Source organism: Rhincodon typus, chromosome 11, assembly GCF_021869965.1.
Source record: "Rhincodon typus isolate 14 chromosome 11, sRhiTyp1.1, whole genome shotgun sequence".
NCBI classification, from domain to species: Eukaryota; Metazoa; Chordata; class Chondrichthyes; order Orectolobiformes; family Rhincodontidae; genus Rhincodon; species Rhincodon typus.
The window spans coordinates 27,973,180-27,998,789 of record NC_063342.1 but is presented as its reverse complement, the minus strand read 5'-3'; the positions used below and the strand labels follow the sequence as shown (position 1 = coordinate 27,998,789).

Sequence of the window (25,610 nt, the reverse complement as noted above, 5' to 3'; positions counted from 1 at the left end):
TATTCCGTGGCATCATGTTAGCCAACCTCCAGTCTTCCAGCACCTCTATCAATAATACAAATATCTCAGCAATAACTTCCCTAGATTCCCACAGAATCGAGAGTATAACTGATCGGGTCCTGGAGATTTATCTACCTTTTGTTTTAAAATGTCCACTGCTGATTCCTCTGCAATATGGAGATTTTTCAAGACGTTGCTATTTATTTCCCCACCTTCTCTATCTACCATATCCTTCTCCACAGTAAACACGAAGTATTTTGCATCAGTATTTCCCCCACCTCTTGCAGTTCCACACATAGACAGCCTTGCTGATTTTTAAGGGGCCCTATTCTCTCCCTATTACCCTTTTGTCCTTAATGTATTTGCAAAATCTCTTTGGATTCTCCTTCGTCTTATTTGCCAAAGATATCTCATGTCATCTTTTTGCCCTCCTGATTTCTCTCAAGTATAATCTAGAATTGGGATGTTTGGTTCTATACCTCATGTTTTTATAACAGTCTGCTTGAGATTGAGATTTTAAAAGAAACCAAACAATAAATAGAAGAACATTAATTCAGTTACCTTTGGAAATAATGCCTCTCTTCCCCAATTAAGAGATTTTTCTCATAGCCTCCTTTAGCATGGTTGATACGAGCAGAGCAGGGAAGCTTCTTTGGTTTGTAACAGAACCAGGGCTCCCCAGTCCTGACATCTGTAAAGTTACAGAGTGGTTTAGATGGAGGCAAATTAAGATTACACGTAGTGGTTTCTGAAGTACCCCGGTATTTGAAGGCACTTTTAAAATACACTCTCTCTGGCCGTTCCTCACGTAGTCTTTTAAGTGCTTGTATCCCTTCACTGGGATGAACTAATAAAACAGAAACTTCAACTTTCCCCGGCCAAGATAAATTAAAATTGATATAGTAAATTCCATTTTCATTGTCTATAACCGTTCCTGCTGAACCAGCTTTTAAAGCTGGGGTGTGGATCCGAGCTTGGAGATAGTCACCTCCATATCGCTTTGGGTGACCTTCAAAATCATACATCTGCAGCATCACTTGTAACTGATCTCCCACATAGAAAGTCTTTGCAGAATTTAAAATTACAAAGCGAACATGTGCTGGGTTGCTGCTTTTCTGAAAGGGCACAGAAGAGTTGGGTGGTTTTGGCCATTCGATCATTTTCATAATGAGTGTTCCCTCTGACCTTTCTTCAGGGGTGAAGCTGTGATTCTGGTAGCCACATTGCACCAGCCTGTCGGTCCAATGGAGATTCCTGGTTTCCACTTTCTGCCTCACAGCAGAATAAAATTTTGGAGTTGGATAACTCCTCCATTTAGATTCGGATCCAGAAATTGAATATTTATCATACTATGAAAAGAAAAAGCATTTGTTATGAATATTTTTTGCACTGTCATCACACACATTTTATCTCCAAACACTTTCAACAAATAAAGCACAGAAGAGTGGATCAGGTAACAGACTTCAAGATTGCTGCACCACATGCAGGTTTTTTGGATAACTAACACAGAAGATATTGGAGAAACTCAGCACATCTGAGGAAGAAACAGAGTTAAAATTTCAAGATCAATGTGACTCTTCTTCAAATACAGAATACTCCTACCAGTCTGAAAAGTTAATTATGTTTCAATTTCCACTCATTCTAACAAACCTGCTGAGTTTCTGCAGCATTTTCTGGGTGTTTTTCTGATTTCCAGCATCTGCAGTATTTTGCTTTTATTCAGGGGCTTTTCAGGATTCCTGCCCTGCCACCCAAAAAGTTGCTGAAAATGCACCAGTCACAGCTATTTCACACGTGACAACGTTTTACTTATTCAAGGGCAGGCGATCCAGCCCCATCTGAGCCAACAGATGGCTGTTAGCTTTGAGTGTTCAACACCAGCCTCTGCAACTAAAGCTGCCAGGCTACCTATCTGGCAGGCCTGTTAGTTCAGATAGTTAGGTGACTGCTGTAGAGTTCAGAATAAGTGTCATACAACACATTTCCATTCCAGCTGAATTAAATTTAGGACCTGCCTCCTTGCCCTACTCCTGAGGGGAAGGCAATGGTAAAACACTAGTGACAAAACCAAAACCACAAAACAAACACAAACACGATTCTGAGGGATCGTGGTGGGTTGGATACAGGGGAGATGTTTCCTCTTACAGAAGAATCAGGAATGAGGGGTCACTGAGAAACAGAAGTTGGCCCTTTAAAACTGAGAGGAGTTTAAAAAAGAATCTGGAGGAGATCAGGAGTCTTTAGAACTCTTTTCCTGAAAAAAGCAGAATCTTTGAATACTTTTAAAACGTAGAAGTAGATAGATTCTTGTTAAGTAAAGGGGCGAAAGGTTATCAAGGGTAGGCAGGAAAGCAGATTTGAGGTCACAATCAATCAAGCCACGATTCAAATGAATGGCAGAACAGACTGGAGGGGCTGAATGGCTGATCCCTACTCCACGTCGTCTGGAAAACAGATACTAAGCAGATAACGAGCCAAGGGCCAGCTTTCAGGCAAAGAACGATGAAAGGGAATGCCATCTCCTTTGCATTTATAGAGTAGGATTTACAGTGTGCTTGGGGCATGAAGCACCGGCTTCAGAAGGTTGGCACAGACAGAGTTTCAACAGAAAAAATAAATTAAAATCAGTCACATTACAGGAAGACTAAATTTGACTAGTTGCTGAGAAATTACCGCTAGAAACTGAGCGGAAATAAGTTAGTACACTATGTTAGGCAGGGTGAGTTCTTTAAATTGCTGGAAACCTACAAAAATGGAAGAATGAAATACATTTAAGCAGCTATATTTCAGCTTGGGAAGTGACAAAAGGTAGCAAGAGCTAAGCAGTGCACAAAATGCAGCCACAGGCAGAGTTGGAGAATGTAACATCAGAACTAAAATTATATGACATTGGTTCCTTCTGCTGAGCCAACTGGTGAGTAATTCTATCTTCTAATCTCCAGTTTTCAATAATAGTCTGCAAATTAAAGTTAATACACCGCAGAGCAACTCAGCTGCACAAAAAAACTTGCATCTTAGGACACAGAAAACCATTTACACTTCCTCATGTCTCAGACAACCACGTACACAGGAAGTGTCACTTGTTATAGAAACTTGAGCTCAGAAATCAGTTGGAATCACCGTGATGCACCCTCCAGAGGTTAAGAGCTATATGAAGAGCTCATTTAGGAAGGCCGTCACACTGCAGGTTAAGAGAATGCAGGCAGAAGGTGACCAGTCAATCTAGGAGGGCCAGGCAGGGAGCGCTGGAGTCTGAGTACATCGGGTTCACTCACCACTGTTCTGTTTTGCTACTGGTGAAGGTTATTCCCTGGCTTACAGGAGCGCAGCCAAAACAAACCCACAGTACAATGGCTCAGCTGCACAAATAGGAAGGAAGAGGTATGGAAGAGAATAGCAGTAAGAGATTCAGCAGTGGGGGAAACATACAGGCACTTCTGTAGTCATAGATGAGATGTCAAAATGGTGTGTTGCCTCTCTGATGCAAGTAGCAAGAATGTCACTGTGTGGCTGCAGAGCATTCTTTTGCTAGAGGATGAACTACCAGGAGGTGGTGGTTCACATTGGTGGAAAGAACAGCAATATCCTTAAGGAGGAGGATTTAGGAGCTCAGCAAAAACACTGAAAAGCAGGACTTCCAAGACAGTTATTTCTAAATGACACCAAACGTCACATGCTAGTGAGTACACAAACAGGACTGAACAAAATGAATGTTTAACTGGAGAAATGATGGAGAGATTGCTCTATGCTTCTGAAGTATTGGAAGTTTCTGGGGCAGATGGGACTTGTAAAAGGAAGATAGGTTACACCTTGACAGAACCAATACCCATTAGCGAGTGCTATTGCGGTGGGGGGGGGGGGGGGGGGGGGCGCGGTGAGAGAGGCTTAAATTAGCTTGGTAGTGGGATGGGGACCTGAGAGGGAAGTCAGATAAAAGAGAAACAACCTGATAATGTTAGGAAGATTAGAAAGCAACATTGAAAGGCTACAGAACAAAGGCCAGTATCAAACGGTGTCAAAATCCATAAAAAATGTTAAGGGTGTTCGACATTTAGAAACAATAAACAAAAAGTAAAGAGAGGCACTAGCACAATTAATAAAGGAGGGGATCAGTACAATAGTGAGAAATGATTTTGGATTGGAAGATCGGGACGTAGAAACATCAAGAAGCAGCAGACGTTGCCAGGAGTTGTTTATATGTGTCACCAAACAGTGGTAACATAGGACAAACTATAACTCAGGAAATTAAGAGACACATATTAAAAAAGAGGTAATACAGTAATCATGGGTACTATATAGACTAGGTAAACCTAACCAGTAGTATTGCAGTGGAAGTTAAATTTCTGGAATTTATACAAGACAATTTCCTAAAACACTATGTTGGAAAAACCCATTAGAGATTGGGCTATTTTAGATCCAGTATTATGGAATGAGAAAGCAATATCAATAGTCTCATGGAACAGCCTTCAGGGAAGACTGACCAGATAACAAACGTCTGATGTAAAGTTTGAAAGAAAATGTAGTTCAATACGAAACTAGGGTCTTAAAGCTGAACAAACTATACTACAAAACCATGAGGTGAAAAGTGGCTGTCATAAGTAGTGAATCTGTCTCAGAGCATGGAGTAGACAGGCAATGGCTGACACTTAAAGAATTAATACATGGTTTACAACAAAACTACATTTCTTTGGAGACACAAAAAGCCAACAAGAAAAGTTATACAACTGTGGCCAACAAGTGAAGGTAAAGACTATAATAGATCAAAAGAAAGAGCCAGCATGACTTCATGAAAGGGAAATTATGTCTGACCAATTTTGAGTTTTTCAGCAAGTCTCAAACAGTGGACAGAAGGGAAGCAGTAGATGTAAAAGACATTCGACAAGGTACCTCAAAAGGTGAAGTCATAGGGTAATAGCTCAGTGTTGGAGGTAATATATGGGTATGGATAGAAAATTAGTTAATGGACAGGGAATACCAAGTGGGGATACGGAGTTCTTTTTCAGGCTGGCGATCTGTGACCTGTGGGGTTCCACGAGGATCAATGCTGGGACGCAACTGTTTACAATATATATTAATGACTTGGAAGAAAGAAGTGAATGTATTGTGGCCATGTTTGCCAATAAAACAAATAGGTGGAAAAGCAGGTTTCAAGATGGATAAAAACACTTTACAGAGAGAGAGATTGATAGTATAAGTGGGCAAAAAGTGGAGAAATGGAGTATAATGTGGGATGAGTGTCTTTGGAATTCCTTGTCACAGACAGCTGTGGGGGCAGAGTCTTGTGAATATTTAAGGCTGAAGTCAGGGAAATCATGGATTACGAGAATAACAGTAAAGTGGAGATAAGGAATGTTGGATCAGCAAGGATTCTACTGAATGGTGAAACAGGCTCAAAGGGCTGAATGACCTTCTCCTGTTCCTATTTCTTCTGGTCTTCAGAGGCATATAAAGTTGCCAAGAGAAAGGAGTGAGCCCAAGGACAGAGGATTTTAGAATTTCAACAGACAACCAAAAAAAACTGAGGGGAAAGTAGAATAGGGAAGTAAAGTAGCATGAAATATAAAAACAGATAGTAAGAGCTTCCAGATATCTAAAGTGGAAGAAATCAGCAATGGCAGATGCGGGTCTATTGTAGGTAGAGACAACAGAATGAGGAGAAAGGAAATGGTAGAGAAACTAAACAAATACATACCACCCTTCACACAGGAATCTCAAAATCCTCCCAGAAATACTAAAACCACAGAATGAATGTAAACAAGGAAAGAACAAGAAACAAGCAATCATACTGGGAAGAAGTTGGGTCTACAAGTTATAAATCATGATGTTCAGGGGATTTACTATCCCAGAGTCTGAAAGAGACTGTCCACAAATTAACGCATTGGCGATCACCTTCCAAACTTCTGAATCTGGAATGGTTCTTGTACATTGGAAGATGTCTATGTCTCCTCACACTTGCTAAGTTGCCAGAATAAAGGGAATAAACAAGCTAGATGAAATAGAATATGAAAAAATATGAATTTGGCCACATTGGTAGAAAACAAACTGGAAAGGCATTCTTAAATGGTGAGAGATTAGGAAGTGTTGACATCCAAAGTAAAAACTTGATTTTCTTATACACAAGTCACTTTGAGCTAACATTCAGATGCAAAAAGCAATTAGGAAGGTAAATGATATCATAAAAGGATTTGAGTTCAAGAGCAAAAGACATCTTACTGCATTTGTACAGAGCCTTAGTACTCCACATCTGGAGTACTGAATATCGTGTCTTATCCAAGGAAGGACATACTTGTCATATAGGGACTTCAACAGAAATTCACAAGACTGATTTCTGGGATAACAGGAATGTTAAGATGAAATTAAGGAGACTGAGCCTGTATTGTCTAATGTTTATGACAATGGGGTGATCTTAAAAACATTTCAGTAAGAATACTTCGCATTCTTCGAAACTCTAGAGATTATGAGCACGCTATAATTTAGTGATACACATGATGTCCAAAGCAATTGACGTGCTCTTGCTCAGTACTTCACAACCCCCCTCAACTTACCATTCCACATTTTTGTACCAAAGTGGTTAACTTCACACTTCCTTACATTATATTCAAGCACAGTCACATTTTGTGTCTGAGGCAGTTTAGAGAGAGGGTTTACCAGCCTAATAACTGGAATGAGAGGTTTACCCTGAGGAAACAGTGGATAGGCTTGGCATGTATCTGCTGGAGTTTAAAAGAGTCACAGTCAACTTGATTGAAATATACAAGACCCTGAGAAGGTCCTAACAGGTACATATGTAAGGTGTTTCCTCTTAAAAGGAGAATTATGAACTGGGGGTCACTGGTTAAAAATCAGAGGATGCCTATTTAAAATGGAGATGAGGAAAAACATTTTCTCTCAAGATGAAAGACATTGAAAGTCTCTTCCTGAAAGGTGGTGGAAGAAAAGTCCTTGAATATTTTTAAAGCAAAAGGTGAATCGATCAATTATTGTTTAACAATGGGCAGGAGTGTGGATTTGAGGTTACAGTCAGATCTGGCATGATCCTACAGAAGAGAGGAACGGGATTAAGGAGCTCAACGGACCACTCCCACTCCTTACTCATTTGTTCATATTTCAACTGCCACGTGCTTGCCCACTCAGACTCTTCAAGTCTGTATAAAGCCTCCTTTGATCTTTTTCATTTCCTTAATTCTCTCATGAGATGTGGGTATTGCTGGCAGGACCTAGTTGCCTTTCAGAAGTGCGTGGTGAGCTAAAGTCCATGTGCTGTACATAGTCCCATGATGTCCTTAGGGAGGGAATTCCAGAATTTTGATCCAGCAACATGTTTCCAAATCAGGATTGTAAATGGCTTGGAGGTAAACTTACAAGCGATGGTGTTCCCATGCATCTGCTGCCCTTGTCCTTCTAGATGGAAATGGGTCTACACAGTTGTGGGTTTGGAAGGTGCTGTCTAAGGATCTTTGGCAAATTTCTGCAGTACATCTTGTAGATAGTACATACTGCTACCACTGGGCAATGGTAGTGCCAGGAGTGGGTGCAATGCTAATCAAGCTCTGCCTTGGATGGTGTCAAGCTCAGTGTCGTGGGAGCTTAAGTCATCTTGGTATGAGGGGTATTCCATCAGACTCCTGACACATGCCTTGTAGATGGTGAACAGGATTTGGGGAGTCAGAAGATGAATGATTCCCTGAGTATTCCTAGCCTCTGATCTATTCTTATCCCAAAGCTGTCCACAAATTCTAGATTCCTTGAATAGGGATCTCAATACGCACCACAAGCCCCTTCAAAGTTTCATTGAGATCACCACTTATTCTTAGAGACTTTAACAAATTTAAGCCAAATATACTTAGTCTCTCATCATAGGACAAACGCACCATCTTAGGGAACAATTTAATGAACCTTCTCTTCACTGTAATCATAAATATAAATCCTTTCATAAAATGTGAACAGCAAAACTGCACAGAGACAAATGGACTTAAACTTCTTACTGATGTTACGGCACTCAATCAGTAAGACCCAAATTCACTATTCCTACTCTGAAATCCTGATGTGATTCTGAAGGGGCTATCATATTTGTCTTCATAGGTGGGGAAAGGGAGAAGAGGAAAACAGACAAAACATCTTCAGACGGCTGTTGTATCCCTTCTAATTAGGTGGTCAACGACGGTATGAGGGGTGGTCTGGAACCCAATGGTCACCATACACTGAGCACATACAACTCAACAGCATTCAAACTGGGAGAAAACTCAGCCCTACTTGTACAGAGAAAACACACCGAAACGTGATCAAATTGGCATTCTCCATTTCAACGTCTGATGCTGGAGAAACAAACCATTCTATTTCTTAAAACAATCCTACTTCAAACCACAGTGCACATGATCATTTTACTCCAAGCATGCTGGCTATATTACTGTACATACCTTCATATTACGCAAGTTTAAAATCAGCATCAGTACTGTCATCAGTATGAGCAATATGAAAAGGGACCGATGGACATAGCAGGGAAGAATAGTTTCTTTCGTGGAGTGATCGTCCATACTGAAGAGGTCACTCTGCACCAGTGCATAATCAGGCCAATCTCCACAACAACTTTGTAAATCTGCAACACAAGGGAAATTCATAAATTTAATATAAAGAAATCATTGGAAATTGAGCGGTTCACTCAAACATGAAGGAAACTTCTGACCATTACTTCACAACATGTCCTGGGAAGTAAAATTGTGGTAGAGAACCGGGAGGATCAGAAACATAGCATTCTTAAAACAAATGGAGACCGCAATTAGCTTGAGTAATTATGAACTATTCAGTCTTACTATTGGTCAATTAACCTATATCACAAAGCATTTGAAGCAACATGAGTAAAACAGTACTTGTCAGTGCAGATCTCAAAATAGTTCACGCTGGAGCAACATGACAATTAATTTAAAAAAGAGCTAAAAACATAGATAAAAGATGTGTTGATGCTATTTCCCTGAACTTACACAAGGCACTGGAAAAGATATAATAACATTGAAAGCAAAACGAATACATTCATGTGTCAAGAGAGCAAGCAGTAGATCAAGATAAATTTTCTCAATTAAAAATTGTGTGCAGTGCCTTTACAAGATTCTCCAAAACTAGTAGCAGGCCAACACCAGCATTCCCTCCCAAGCCACCATGGTCAGCATCAAAGGAGTTAATCACACATAGCCAACTTTGCTGGAGGGGCATGTTGACAATAGACTCCCAAAGCAACTGTACTCAACTCTGATTAATGATTTGTACATACCAATGGAGGTAAATAGATAAGATTTAACTGCCATTACAGAGAAGTGGTTATAAGGCAACCAAGACTGAACTGATTATCCAATCATATTCCACATTTAGAAGGGATAAACAAGAAATAAAAAAGGTAAAAGAAAGAGGTGGGACAGCACACATAAAGGATCACATCAGTATGTTACTACCAGAGGATCTTTGTTCCAAGGATCAAGATGTACAAAGTGAGGGTGAAGATAAGAAACACAAAAAAAAAGGGGATCAGACAGTGTTGAGAGTGGCTTAGAGAAAACCTGAATGTAGTACTAATGCTGACATACTGTTAGTCAGGAAATTAAAGATGCATGTAAACAGGCGTAATACAGCAATAAACAGGCTATTTTGACTTGCATATAGACTGAGTTAACTGCTGGAAAGGATAAATTACTGGAGTGTTTACAAGATGGATTTCTTGAACAATATGTTGAGGAGCCAACTCAGGATCTGGCAATTTTGTATTTGGAATTGTATAATGTGGAAGGGCAACTAATAGCCTTGCTGCAAAAGGAGTCATGGGAAAGTGACTATAATATGATAAAATTTTACATGAAGTTTGAATGCAACACAGCTCATTCTAAGACTGTAGCCTTAACTCTGAGCAAAGGAAACTAAGAATATATGAGGGCCTAGGATGAATAGGGAAAATACACAAGATTTGACAGTGTTGGGTTCCCTTTTAGGAGATTCCTACACACTTGATACAAATGCAATATGCCAACTTCTGTGAATAGCTGCAGTTTATTTAAGTACAAGCTTTGGAGGATCACTTAATCTTCGCAGGGCTTGCGGAGCCGTGTCAAGCAATGCTCTCTAATAAGGGAACCGTCCTCCCTTTATATAGGATTTTACATCACAGTCAGTCATGTATGCAAGATACAATTTTTTACTCCTCCATAGTCACATGCTGAGCAACAGTGATAGTACGTAACTTAATCACCTAACAGTAGAAGGAAAGGTCAGCCGCCCACAATGTGTACAACTAGATAGTTTCTTATCTTTTTAGCCTTAGTTCAACATTTAGAGAGCAAAGTATAATTAGATTACCACATTTTGTCTGCAAGACAGAGGCAACCACGGCACATCTTAGCATCTAATTTCTTACATGTCAGCAGAACAAGTATTAACCCTTTAACATTTCATTCCCTCCTTTTATCATTTCATGATAACCAACTAAATGGGGGCTGAGAAAGGTGCCGCCAGCTTATTCATAAGAATCTTACAGCCAGTATTTAAGCAAGTTATTAACACACAACATACAATGATAACAACAAGAATTACTAGCCCATGCAGTAGATAGGATCCCCAGGATCCTCCCAGTAGCCACCCTAGCCAGTCATCTCCTTTCTTAGGACCTTGTCTGACATCTTCCAATTGTTTCTTAATAGACTGGATGGCGTGGGTTACGTTTTATGATTCGTCCGTAACATGGGTGATGCATTTGTCTCCTACTATTGTACAAACTCCCCCTGTTGGGCCAATTGATAATCCACTGCATATCTAGTCTGTTGCGCGTAGAGCCTTAACTCTGCCAATTCCCGATTAACCGCTTCCAGTCCCCTCACTGCACTGTTTCCCAGGATAGTTAACCCACAATGGAGGTAGTTCCGGTTCTTCGCTGCTATTACTCCCGCTGATCCTCCGAGGGACAGCGCCCCCAGGAACCCGTAGCCAAGGGAAGATCCCAGAGTTACTGGGTCCTTCCAATCCGCACAAAATTCCTCACTAATAGCTCGGGTAACTATTCTGCACAGGGTGTGTGCTTTCTGTGGGCATGGGACAGTAAGTGGTCCTATTGTCCCTACACCGAATAGGACGGGGAGAGCCGGGGTGGCCGTAGTAAAGGTCCCGTTGAGAAGGAACGCAAACCCTCTTTTGGTCCAGTAGCATTTGACTACTTTGTTATTGGCACTTGTGAACTGTTTATATCTCCAGTTTCTTTCCTGGCCGGAATTCCCTCCGGATCCCATCAGTTGGTAATCGTAAAAAGGATATGACCAAAAGGCAGAGCTGACATGGGTTCCGTTACAATGCCCACAAATGAACTATCTTCCTGCAGTAACATTTAAGCACCTTTCCTCATCACAGGTGCAGGTGAATATTCCATTGCTCACCTGGCAACATCTGCGGGCACATTGTCTTTGGGCACAAGAGGCATTCGTGGGGACCAAAGCGTATGCACAACCCCATCCCCGTCCTGAGAAGCAAAGTGGATAGTTCATGGGATCAGAGCAAATTCTACCATTTCTTCCCTGGGTTCCTGTGCAGCTAGGGGACTGAGATCTATCTGAATTTATCAGCTCTACGCACCGTCCTGATGTCCCCCTTCTGAGCCTCCCGCTTTGACCCACACAGGGGGCGTCTGAAGTATCTGTGGTGTATAGGTTGAGGAGGGGGGTCCACCCAGGGATGGCTACAAATAACGCCTCTACTGACTGGGCAAGCAGGTAACACACAGTCAGATTACCATGCAAATGCATATGAGCCTTATAAAACAAGTTGTCCTCCAGGCCTAATACCGCAGAGTGCGAGTGTAGTCTTTAGGCCATCTGAGGGCCCCATCGTTTACAGTCACTCAGATGGATCCAGCGACTCTGTCCTCGGACTTTGACTGCCGTTGGCGTCCGAAGGAGTATTTGGAATGGTCCTTTCCACCTGGGTCCGAGCTTGGGGCAATCCCAGTCTTTGATCAGCATGAGGTCTCCCATTTGCAGTCTGGGGGGGTTCATTCTGGTCGTCTGATCTCTGATCCGTCGCTTGTGATGGTGGTCCGAAGGTGTGCTTTACCTGTGAATGGAGAAACTTTAGAGACGATGATAGCTGCTGAAAGTATCTTTGCATTTCCTCTCCCATAATATACAAGTCTACGTGGGCAGGTGGGTCTGTGTCGGCCATAAATTATTTCTGCGGCTGACAGTCCAGTGGTCGAGTGTGGGGTAATCCTCATATGATACAGGGCTAAAGGCAAGACCTTCAACCAGTTGAGGCCTGTTTCAGACATTAACTTAGTTATTATGGTTTTAAGAATCCCGTTCGTCCTTTCCACTATTCCTGCCGCCTGAGAGTGGTAAGCACAATGGAATTGCTGCTGGATATGCAGCACCTCACATAGTTCTTTGTTGATGTTTCCTACAAGGTGGAGGCCATTGTCTGAACTAATCTGTCGAGGCACTCCAAACCTCAGTATGATGTCTGTCAGTAGCAATTTTACCACCATTGGAGGCTTTATTATTAGTGGTTGGAAAGGCTTCAATCCATCTGCTAAATACATCAACAATAACAAGACAATACCTATAGCAATGTACACATGGCAATTCAATGAAATCAAGCTGAATACACTCAAATGGGCCGCCTGGCAAGGGTGTTTTCCGTTACACACCGTATTCCTTGGCCGGCATTAATTTTGCTGACATGTCAGACATGACCTGACACACTTCTGGGCTGCCTCAGCTAATCGGGGGTGCCACCAGGTACGTAACATGATATTACTCATTCCCTCCTTGGCAAGGAGGGAATCAGTATGAAGACAGTCAATAAGCATTGGTAACAAAGCATCAGGTATACACACTTGGCCAACTGGAGTGATCCAGAGACCTCTTGACGCAGAGTGCGAACTCCCATGCGTCTTCCATATTTCTTTTTGAGAGTCAGGGGCATCCCCCTGTAAATGCTGCACAGTGACAATGTCTGGTATGCCCGTTGTTTTCAAGGCAGGTGAGCGATTTAACGCCCGCCGGTTCATAGAGGACACAATAGAATTGCGTGCTGTTGCAGCGTCTTTGGCAGCTCGATCAGCTCTGGCATTGCCTTTGCTGATATCCGTATTGTCCATTACATGGGCCGCACATTTGATTACGGCCAATTGCTTGGGGAGGAGGATGGCTTGGAGGAGATTTTGGATGTATAGTGAGTTCTGAATACGTGTCCCTGAGGTCAGAAATCCACGCTGCGACCATAGCTGGCCAAAGTCATGGGCCACGCCAAAGGCGTATCGTGAGTCCGTGTATATATTTACCGATTTTCCTGTAGCCAGGGTACAAGCCCGTGTTAAAGCAAAGAGCTCTGCTTTCTGAGCAGATACCGGAGGATCGAAGGAGGCCGATTCTAAAGTGATTGTGTGGTTCACAATTATGTATCCTGAAAGGGGAACTCCTAAAAGGTGATATCGAAGAGGGTAAGATCCGGTGTGGGTAATGGGGCATCTGAAAGGTCCGGTCGAGGGGAGGTTAAGAAGTGGTGGCACAAATGGTTGGATGGGTGGGGCACTAGGCGGAATTTGCCAATCCCCCTCCTGGTCATCGGTGTCATTATTTTGGAACAATATTGACAGACCAGATATGTCAGGAGGTACCTCCATTTTATTCCCACGTGATAAACCGGCTTGACACTTCAACCCGGATTCCTTATTTTGCCTCTCCTTTCTCAATCTTTCCTGTTCTGCTTTACTCGTATCATAATCCTCACACTGCCGCTTCAACACCTCCCATGACTTAGGGTTTCCCTCATGATCACATACTCAAATCCCTCTCTGACGTGCATTGTTCTCCCAGCTGGCCTGTTTAGATTTATTCATTATTTCCTCAGCAGTCTTTCTCCACGGATATTAACGTTTTCTATTTCGTCCCCGTATTACGTTTCCAAATTGCCTCTTCCGCTGTTATACATTTATCTACATCCCAAGTTCCCCCTATTGGCCAAATTTCATTTCCCAATTTCTTATTTAGGCATGCCGACAGCTGTCTGAACTGTTCTTCGCTTTCGGGGTCATCCCAACATAACCGATGCAAAGGGGTTCCGACTCCCGGCTTATCCAACGTCGGTCCCATTTTAACACTTCAACTTCTTACTTATCTCTATATACTAGTCCAGTGTCCTTGGTCTCCACACCCACTTCAAGGTCCTGACCTTCGCATGGGGGATTTCCCCTCTTAACAACTGGTCTAAGGCAGGGTGGTTGAGACAGACACTGTCGTTATCCTTTACCTTAGGTACTATGTTCCAGGGACTCGAACCCTGGTATTGGAGGACTCTAACCTCCAAATTTCAGGGGGACTCAAACCTCCCGGAGATGAACTCGTCAGCGTACAAGTGCGTAAGTTATCTCGGAGATTCCGTCACTACAGAGTTCTAGGTGACGAGGGGGTCGACTGAGTGATAGGTTAATGAGAGAGATCAAGGTAAATCTTACCTCATGGGTCCATCCGTCTCATGTTACCGTCACACAGGCGATCACTTATTCATTCCCCCACAAGTTCCATATATGTTGGAATCCCACTCTCGTCGCCAAATGTTGGGTTCCCTTTTAGGAGATTCCTGCACACTTGATACAAATGCAATATGCCAACTTCTGTGAATAGCCACCGTTTAATTTAAGTACAAGCTTTGGAGCATCGCGTGTCAAGCGATGCTCTCTAATAAGGGAACCGTCCTCCCTTTATATAGGATTTTACATCATAGTCAGTCATGTATGCAAGATACAATTTTTTACTCCTCCATAGTCACATGCCGAGCAAGAATGATAGTACGTAACTTAATCACCTAACAGTAGAAGGAAAGGTCAGCCGCCCACAATGTGTACAACTAGATAGTTCCTTATCTTTTTAGCCTTAGTTCAACATTTACAGAGAGCAAAGTATAATTAGATTACCACATTTGGTCTGCGAGACAGAGGCGCCCACGGAGCAGCTTAGCACCTGATTTCTTACATGTCAGCAGAACAAATATTAACCCTTTAACATTTCAACAGTAGATAGGCAATGGCTAGAATTCAAAGAAATACAAGGTCGAGAAAAAAATATGCATTCCGCTAAGGTAAAAACAAAGAAAAACGTGACCCAACCATATAGTTAATGCAAAAAAAAAATCAACAACTGCAGTAGATTAAAGGAAATGGCATTTAAGAATGCCAGTAAGCATGATAACCCTGAGGATTGAGAGTTATTTAGGATCAAGCAAAGGACAGCAAAGAAATTGGTAAGGAAACAGCAAAACACTGCTTCTATCAATATGTGAAAGGAAAAGAGATGAGAAAGGATGAATGTGGGCCTATTAATGGGGACAGGAGAACTTATGATGGACATCAGGGAAAGAAACTAAATTGTTACTTGGCACCTGTCATCACAAAAAGATTACTCAGAAAAAGTGTCCTAGAACTAGTAAGTGACTAAGGGGCTTGTGAACTGAAGTACTAAGAGAAGTTAGCATCAGTGAAAAAGGTACTACTTGAAAAAACAGCTGCACTGAGGTTTGATAAGTTTCTGGACCAGATGACATTCATACAAAGCCGTAGTCGTAGTGTTAATGGATGCATTAATGATCACTTTTTCAATTATCTAGATCACAGAAAAGTGCCCACGACAAATTAGCAAACGTAACTTCCACTATTTCAGAAGGGAAGCTGAGGGAGAGTGGAAGACTACACACCTGTTAGCTTGATGTCCACAGTTGGGAAAATATTAGAACCTATTAAAATGCAAGTATCACATCTTGTTTTTCAACTAGGGACTAGAAAAAGGAAAATACAATTTTAAAACAAAGCTTTGAAAGAGATTTGCAAAGAGATGGCTGCAGTTTTAAAAATAACCGAGCACAGTGTGTGTTGTATAGAGTGTTGTGCTTTTGCGGATCACGGAGGGCAAAATCTGGTGTGTGAACATGAGAAATATCAGTAGGAATAGGCCACTCAGCTCCTGAAGCCTGCTATTCTATAAGATTATGCTTGATCGGCTTAGGCCTCAGCTCTGCTTTCATGCCAGCTCCTAACACACAACTTTTTGATATTCCAAAAAAATAACAGCTATTTACTTCCTCTGAAATACTTTAAGTGATCTACTCTCTTCAACTCTTTGGGGTACAGAATTCTAGTCATTCACTGCACTTTGAGAGAATAAAACTTCTTCACACCTCAGATATGAACGAGTGTCCCATTATTCTAACTCTTAAAGGTCACAGCCTCATCACAACTCTCCCCTTTAAAAAAAAAAGATGCATTAATGTGCAAAGGTGGCTTCATTTTTAACAACTCATATCTTACACTATTAGTACAGTACCATTCAAATATGTTACATTGACTCTATGCATGCAAACATTCACGATTACAGTTTATTGCAGTCTGTTTATTCCCACCATCAAATGCCTCCATCTGTCTTCAGCAACGTGTCAGCAATTACGTTCTCTCGTCCTGCCACGTGTAAAATTTTCAAATTGAACGGCTGCCATAAACAGCTCCATATCAAGTCTGGAATGTATGTCCTTAATTTTCTCCAAAAACTTTAAAGGGGTTATGATCAAATACGCAATTGTCTCAGACACATTGCTGGCAATACAAATGTGGAAATATTGCAATGCCAACACCAAGCTGAAGGTTTCCTTCTCAAAATCATGGACTATTTCCATTGATGATGGCTCAATTTTCTGGAAAAATACCCAACAGATCTTTATTTTCTCATCATTTTCTTGTAAGAGTACAGCACCAACACCCACATCGATGCCACCTTGAATGGCTTTGTGTAATTAGGTGCAGCTAACACTGGGACAGTGGTTAACACAGCTTTCAGGCTGACCAATGCCTTCTAAGAATCTTCCATCCACTGAAATTTCCTGCATTTCTTCAATAATTCAGTCAGTGGAACAACCACACTGCTAAAATTCGGTGTGAACTTGCTATAAAAAACTCACTCAATCTCAGGAATCGTAGTACCTCCTTCATTGATGATATTAGATAATCTTTGTTTTCACATTCCATGGGACCATATGTCCACATCCAATTTTTGAGAACTTCCACATTCCTCAAACTAAATTGGGCAATGCCCAATTCAGAATCCTCTGAACTTGGTTCTTCATGCTGTACTGTAACATTCTCCTTTTGTTTTCCTTCTTGATCAATATACCTATTGAGCATATTCACATGACACCGACTTCTTTGTATCTGGCATTCTTATCAAATGATTCACCTCACTTGCTCAATTTCCTTTTGATTTAATAAGACCCACTGAACCTTGCTTTTAAAACATTCACCTACCACTGGAAGTAACACTAACATTTTAGCTCCATCAGCAAAATTGCAAATTTTTGATTTCTTGTCCACTTCCTGTTTCATCACACGCTGTGCTACTTTTAATGCTATCAATTTAATTCACCCACTCCATTTAATCTTTTCCTAAAATTTAACACAGTCCAAATATATGGTCTCTGAACTCTGACTCATCAATTTCTCCTTAACTTCAGTGGTCCTTTTACCTCATGCCCAAAAACTAATTCAAATGGGGGGATGAATTTGATAAATTCACAATTTGGTGCATCCCTAATTGCAAAAACAAATGGAATTCCTTTCTGCCAATTCTCTTGAAGTCCCTAACTTGGGCAGCATGGTGGCTCAGGTGGTTATAGCACTGCAGCCTCACAGCACCAGGGGCCCGGGTTCAATTCTGCCCTCGAGCAACTCTCTGTATGAACTTTGCACACATTCTCGCCGTGTCTGCATGGGTTTCCACCGGGTGCTCGAGTCCCTCCCGCAGTCAAAAAGGTGCGCAGGCTAGGTGGATTGGCCATGCTAAATTGCCCATAGCGTTCAGGGATGTGTAAATTAGGTGGGTTATAGGGAAAGGGATGGCGGATGGGTCTGGGTGGGATGCTAAGGTGTGGACTTGATGGGCTGAAGGGCGTGTTCCCACACTGTAGGAATTCTATGAACATGGTCTTTAAAGTTTGATGCCACCGTTCTAATGCTCCCTGCAATTCTGGATGGTACACATTTGAATTGTTTTATTCCTAAGCTATCCATAACTTCTTTGAATAATTTTGATGTAAAATTTGACCCTTGTAAAATTTGTCTCTCTGTAGGTAGTCCATATCTGGTAAAAAAAAAAAAAAAAAAAAATTGCATTACTCCTCTACAATCCTTGGAGATAGCAAGAACTGCAGATGCTCAGAGTCCTGAAGAAAAGGTCCCAACCTAAAACATTGACTTTCCTCCTCCTCTGACGCTGCCTGACGTGCTGTGCTCCTCCAGCTCCACACTCTATTCCTCTATAATCCTTTTAGCTGCAAAACTGCATAATAGAATGGCCTCTGGAAATCTAATGGACATATCCATTATGGTCACCAAAAACTGATTCCCACTTTCTTTTTTAGGTAGGTGTCCTACATTATCAATTAAGACCCTTGTAAAAGGTTCCTCAAAAAGGTATTAAGTGTGCTGGTTTTATCACTACCTGAAGTTTTCCAATTACCTGACACGCGTGACTTATCAGGCAAAATTCAACCACATCCTTACAGTCCAGGCCAATGAAAATGCTTACGTATTTTGGCTGGAGTTTTCCTTACACGCAAATGACAACGTATTGGTAATTCATACGCTACCTGCAACAATTCCTCTCTACAAACCACAGGTAATACAACTTGAACTTCTGACCACTTCTCACCTGAACGTGTAGTGATCTCCATTTCTTCATCAAGGTGACATATTTAAGAAAGTAACATTCTAGGATACACTCAGATTCTTCTTCTGTGTATGATTTTTGATACAACTGTTTTAGTTTTACATCTTTCCATTGTAATTCAGCTAATTTCTCAACTAAAAATATCCACTTTGTCCTCCACCTGTTCAGGTTTTTTTCTTAACTATTCAATCAAACATGGTCTCTGATAATTGAACTTCAACGTTCGTATCTTTATTCTTCAAAGTTTGTTACCACAGTCTGGAAACATCCCAGGATATACTTCCTGTAATACCTCGGTTGTCCGATTTTTCACTGGCTTTTCAACTACAGTAGGTACCACTCCCACCTATGATCCAGCTATATCATTACCAAGCACAAATTGTATTCCTGGAACCAAGACTTTCTCAAATACTCCAACCACCACTTCTCCACATTTCATCACACTTTTCAACCTCACTTAACATAACGGAACACTTCTCATCTCACCATGAATTCTACCTATTACCACTTTTTCTGGCAATACTTCGAATTACATCTCTCACCAAAGATTGAGATATGGGACCATGTCAATTTTAATTTGTTTACCTGCTCCTCCTGGCATATATGAGTTGGTTCTGGAGGAACTTTGGCTCAGAATTGATGGGCTGGAGTCCAAGCTTCAGACACTGCGGCACATCCGGGAGGGGGACAGTTACCTGGATGCTTTGTTTCAGGAGGCGGTCACACCTGGTAGATTAAGTACCTTAAATTCAAATTCAGTCAGTGGTCAGGGACAGCAGAGTGTGACTGCAAGCGAGGCAGGTAGAGGAAACTTGCAGTCAGGGACAGAGGAGCCTCAGCTCTTCACCTTGTCCAACAGGTATGAGGCACATGCTCCTGGTGTGGATGAGGGGCAGGGCTGCAGGGAGGATGAGCCAGCTGGCCATTCAAGAGGTGGGTGCAAAAAGACAAGTGGTAGTTGTAGGGGATTATATAATTAGGGGAATAGATAATAATATTTTCTGTAAGCAGGATCCAGAGTCCCAGATAACAAGGTGTAGAGCTGGATGAACACAGCAGGCCAAGCAGCATCAGAGGAGCAGGAAGGCTGACGTTTCGGGCCTAGACCCTTCTTCAGGGACTGAAGACCCTTCCTCAGAGTCCCACGTGGTATGTTGCCTGCCAATGCCAGGGTGAGGGACATCCCTGGCCACTTTGAAAGGATATTGGAGAGACAGGGGGAGGATCCAGTTGCTGTGGTCCACATCGAGACAAACAACATAGGCAAGACAAGGAAAGAGGACCTGTTTGGAGATTTTCAGAAAAATTAAAGAACAAATCTTCATGGGTTATAATCTCCAGATAACTACCTGAGCCACGTGCAAATTGGCATAGGGACTAGAGAATAAGAGAAGTAAACGTGTGGCTAAAGGAGTGGTGCGGGAGAGAGGGTTTCCATTTCATGGGACACTGGCTTCAGTATTGAAACAAGAGGTATCTGTACCGCTGGGATGGTTTCCACCTGAACTGAGTTGAGACCAATGTTCTAGCAAAAAGGATATAGGTGTTGTATAGAACTACCAAAGTGGGGGAGGAAAGGGTAAAACTCCAAGTAGTATAACAGCCAATAGGAAACAAAGCAGCAGGTCAGCATCTGTGGGGGTGTATTCAATTGCATGAAAAAGAAGATTTTTTAAAAGATGAAAAGAAAGCAGAACTCAGAAGAGGTTATTAAAGTCTGCAGAACACAAAATAGGACAGATTGTTTGGAAAGGGTTAGGATTCTAACTTCAAGCACATTGAATAAAAGGGGTGACAATGAGAAGGACAGTAAATAAAGGACTAAGGTATGGCATCTGAATGCACGCAGTATATGAAATAGGGTAACTGAGCTTGTAGCACAGATTGAAATTGGCAGGTGTCATGTGATGGGTATCAGAGACATGGCTGCAAGGGGATCAGGACTGGAAGCTAAATATCCAAGGATATACATCCTACCAAAAAAGATAGGCAGGTGGGCAGAGGGGATGGGGTTGCCTTATTAGTAAGAAATGAAAGTAAAATCGATAGCAAGAAACAAAGTAGGGTCAGATGGTGTAGAATCTGTGGGTAGAATTGAGGAACCACAAAAGGATTCTAAAAAAAAAAATCATAATGGGAGTTACATACAGGCCTCCAAACAGTAGTCAGGACTTGGGGCACAAGATATATCAAGAGATAGAAAAAGGTGTACAAGAAAGGCAAGGTTACAGTGATCATGGAGGATTTCAGAATGCAGGTGGACTGGGAAAATCAGGTTGGTAGTCAATCGCAAGAAAAGGAATTTGTGGAATGTCTTTGAGATGGCTTTTTGGAGCAGCTTGTGGTGGAGCCCACAAGGGAATAGGCAATTTTGGATTTAGTAATGTGCAATAAGACAGATTTGATAAGGGAGCTCAAGATGAAGGAACCCCGAGGAGGCAGTGACCATAATATGATAGAATTTACTCTGCAATTTGAGAGGGAAAAGCTGAAAATCAGATATAATGGTATTACAGTTGAATAAAAGCAACTTCAGAGGCATGAGGGAGGAGCTGGCCAGTATTGACTGGGAGAGGAGCCTAGCAGGAAAGACAGTGGAACAGCAATGGCAGGAGTTTCTGGGAGTAATTCAGGAGACACAGCAAAAAGAAGCAAACTAAAAGGGAGGACGAGGCAACCACAGCTAACAAGGGAAGTCAGGGACAGCATGAAAGCAAATGAGAAAGTATATAATGTGGCAAAGGGCAGTGGGAAGCCAGGGGATTGGATAGAGGATAACTTAAAAAAAAATACGAGAAATAAGGAGGAAAAATATTAAAAGGAGAGTAAGCTAGCCAGTAATATAAAAGAAGATTGCAAGAGGAGTTTCTTTGGATATATCAAGGGCAAGAGAGGCAAAAGTGGACACTGGGTCACTGGAAAATGATGCTGGAGAAGTAGTAATGGGGAACAAAGAAATGGTGGAGGAACTGAACGAGTACTTTGCATCAGTCTGAAGACATGAGTAACATCCCAAAAATTCAAGTGAAAGTCAGGGGGCACAGAGGAGTAAGGTGGCTATCACCAAGGAGAAGGTGCAAAAAAAAAAGAAAAACAAAGGTCTGAAGTTGGATAAATAACCTGGGCCAGATGGGCTACACCCCAGAGTTCTGAAGGAGATAGCTGAAGAGATAGTGAAGGCGTTAGTGGTGATCTTTCGGGAATCACTGGAGGAAGGGAGGGTCCCCGAGGGCTGGAAAAATAAACATCACTAATGCAACACCCCTGTTTGAGAAAGGGCCAAAAAAAAAAAAAAAAAAAAACAGGAAATTACAGGCCAATTAGCCTGACCTTGGTTGTTGGTAAGATTAGAGTCCATTGTGTCGGATGAGATTTCTGAATGCTTGGAAGTGCATGGTAAAATAGGGCAAAAATCAGCATGGTTTCATCAAGAAGAGGTAATGCCTGAAAAATCTGCTAGAATTCTTTGAGGAGGTAACAATCAGGTTCGACCAAGGAGAGCCAATGGATATTATCTACTTGGACTTCCAGAAGGTCTTTGATAAGGTGCCACAATAGGAGGCTGCTCAGTAAGATAAGGGCCCATGGTGTTAGAGGCAAGGTACTGGCATGGATAGATGGTACTGGCTGTCTGGCAGAAAGCAGAGAGTGGGGATAAAAGGGACCTTGTCAGGATTGCAGCTGGTGACTAGTGGTATTCCGCAAGGGTCAGAGTTGGGGCCACAACTTTTCTCTTTGTACATTAATGATCTAGATGAAGGAACTGAGGGAATTCTGGCTAAGTTTGCAGGTGATACAAAGATAGGTGAGAGACAAGTAGCACTGAGATGGTGGGGAGGCTGCAGAAGGATTCTGACAAGTTTGGGGAGTGGGCAAAGTTGCAGATGGAATACAATGTGGGGAAAAAGTGTGAGGTCATGCCCTTTTGTAGGAAAGATAGAAGCATAGACTATTTTCTAAATGGGGAGAAAATTCAGAAATCTGAAGTTGAAAGGGACTTGGTAGTCCTAGTCTGGCATTCTCAGAGGGTTAACTTGCAGGTTGAGCCAGTAGTTAGAAAGACAAATACAATGTTGGCATTTATTTCAAGAGAACTAGAACATAAGAGCAAAGAGGTACTTCTGAGGCTTTACAAGGCTCTAGTTAGACCACATTTAGAGCTTTGAACGAATTTGGGCCCAATACCTCAGGAAGGATGTACTGGTCCTGGAGCGGGACCAGAGGAGGTTCATAAGAATGATCCCAGGAATGAAAGGCTTAAACATATATGAGGAATGTTTAAGGACTATAGGTCTATACACTCAATGGAGTTTAGAAGGATGAGGGGGGATCTAATTGAAACTTAGAATAGTAAAAGGCCTGGATAGAGTGTACCTCGGGAAGATGTTTCCATTAGCAGGAGAGACTCGGGCTCAATGGCCCAGCCTTAGAGGAAAAGGAAAGCCCTTTAGAACAGAGATGAGGAGAAACTAGAGGCAGAGAGTGGTAAATTAATGGAATCCATTGCCACAGAAGGCTGTGGAGGCCAGGTCATTGAGTATATACAAGTGGTGACCTTATATAGGCTTATAAAATCATGAGGGGCATGGATAGGGTAAATAGACAAGGTATTTTCCCCCAGGGGTGGGGAAGTCCAAAACTAGGTGGCATTGGTTTGAGGTGAGGGGTTGGGGGCGGTGGAATTTAAAATGGGACCTCAGAGGAAATACTTTCCACGCAGAGTGGTACACGTATGGAATGAGCTGCCAGAGGAAGTGGTGGAGACTGGTACAATCACAACATTTAAAAAGGCATCTAGATGGATACACAAATAGGAAGAGTTGAGGAACATGGGCCAAATGCTGGAGAACGGGACTAGATTTATTTAGGCTATCTGGTCGACATGAACAAGTTAGACTGAAGAGTCTGTTTCCATGCTGTATGTCTCTAGGAGTCTGTACTTAAGACAGGTTATTGATTGTTAAGGGGATCAAAGGTTATGGGGAGAATGGGGTTGAGAAACCTAATCAGCCAAGATTGAATGGCACAGCAGACTCAATGGGCTGAATGGTCTAATTTCTGCACGTTTGTGAGGGTAAGACCATAAGACACAAGTTCTTTCAAGCGACCTGGCTCTTTCTTCTCCAACTCTTAACCAGGTCATACGTTCTGGTGCAGATTTTTAGCTTCCACTGTGCTTTCCTTCATCAGATCCATCTTCCCAGTGCTTCTTCTAACCCATCAACACGGACTTCATGTGGCCTACATTATTGCAGTGAAAACACCTGGGCTTTTTCACTTCTTTCCCTTCCATGGGTTTCCTTTTTCCCCTGTGGCAAATTATCTCCTTTTCCCCCCAACTTCTGTCCCTCACAGACTGAAATTGATGTTGGAAGCTAAATTTTACAAGCCAACTCATATTCATCTTCCATTCAGGTGCTAATCTTTCAGTTTTAACTCTCTGCTCTTCCACATGAGTTCTCACTACAACCGGAAGCAAATTTTTGAACTCCATAATAACCATCTCTCTAACAGCGTCATATGTTTGATCTATTTTCAATGCCCTTATCCACCAATTAAAATTACTTTGTTTAATCTTTTTAAACTCAATATACGTTTGACCAGGGTCCCTCCTTAGATTCCTGAAATGTCTGTCGGCTTCTGGTACTAGCTCACATGTAGTTAAGATAGTATTTTTCACCTCATTATACTCCCCGGATACCTCACTAACTCTACCTACCAACTTTGTTTGAATCAATAATATCCACATGGTCAGTGGCCATTTCATTTGTTTAGCCACTTTCTTAGATGAAATGAAAAAAAAGACTTCTAGATCCTTCTTGAATTTAAGCAATACTTGGACGCCATTAGATCCCACCAGGCCTTTGGCAATGACAGGAGTGCTCTCCATCACTGTCCTCATCACTACTTTTCATCTCTACTTCTGCCATTTTAAAATCAACTTTTGGGAGCTCAGTTTCAACCTCTGAAGGTCAAAAACTTCTCATTCTCCCTTCCTTATACCAGGTTTTCCTCTGCTTTTAATTGTATTCAAGCTGTTTCATTTCCTTTTCATGTTCTAGTTGCTTAATTTTCAATTGAATTATAACTATTTCCAAAGATTCCAATGGCATTCCTGGCAACTGTAAATGCTGCGCAATTGCCACAAACATCTCCCCTTTCCTCACAGACCCAGCTACCCCCAACTCCAGCTTGTTTGCCAATTCAGAAAGGTTTGCCTTGAACACTTTACGTAAAATTCCCAAAAAGTGACTTCTGCCACCCTCAGGAAACTCTTAGTGACCAATAGAGCCATTACTACACAAGGCACAACCTGTTTAAACCAACCAAATGCAACACCCAAACACTTACTATTTACTGACTTCAAGTCCAATAATTCTAAACCCGACCTGGAATTAGAGATTTTGATCCCGACAATAGCCCCCAGTTTGTTATGGGCCAGACCTGACCCCCTCAAAATATTTTAAGGTAACCTAAGCCCTAACTTTTTTTCTCATTTTAAAAGACAAATATTAAGTGCTGTGTTCCAGACGCAATTCGACTGGTCAAACTACGCAGCATTAAGTAATATGCAATTTATTCAAACATTAGTGGAATGAGATGCCAGAGGAAGTGGTGGAGGCTGCTACAATTGCAACAACAAAGAACTGAAAGGAAGAGAGAGAGAGTAGTAATTAACATGATCAGAACCAGAACATTTTTGGCAAGAACAAGGAGAAAGACAGTCTAATCTTTTCTTAAAAGGAGACAGCCAAGCCTGCAAATAGTTATTATACACAAGAACATAGAAACAGTACTACACATTACTCAATTAAACCATGACTAACCTGCATCGGTTCTATAACTCTCAACACCTTTTAGGAAAGGAGTTCTATATTT

General features: G+C 41.8%; 1 protein-coding gene across 14 annotated transcripts in view; it reads right to left on the bottom strand.

Moving 5' to 3' along the window:
* The window catches only part of LOC109929434 (NXPE family member 3-like), a 61,264-nt gene that overhangs the window by 21,218 nt on the left and 14,436 nt on the right, over positions 1-25,610 (bottom strand). For 5 of the 14 annotated variants that reach the window (XM_048603324.1, XM_048603325.1, XM_048603326.1 and 2 more), the window contains 2 exons: positions 8,418-8,596; positions 562-1,349 (listed from right to left, as the gene is read on the bottom strand). In XM_048603324.1, coding sequence (XP_048459281.1) covers positions 562-1,349; positions 8,418-8,596 — 967 coding nt within the window. Of the gene's footprint in view, positions 1-561; positions 1,350-8,417; positions 8,597-11,758; positions 12,094-14,479; positions 14,890-25,610 lie in introns of those variants that run through there. The other 9 variants (XM_048603318.1, XM_048603315.1, XM_048603320.1 and 6 more) reach the window with 7 other exon arrangements.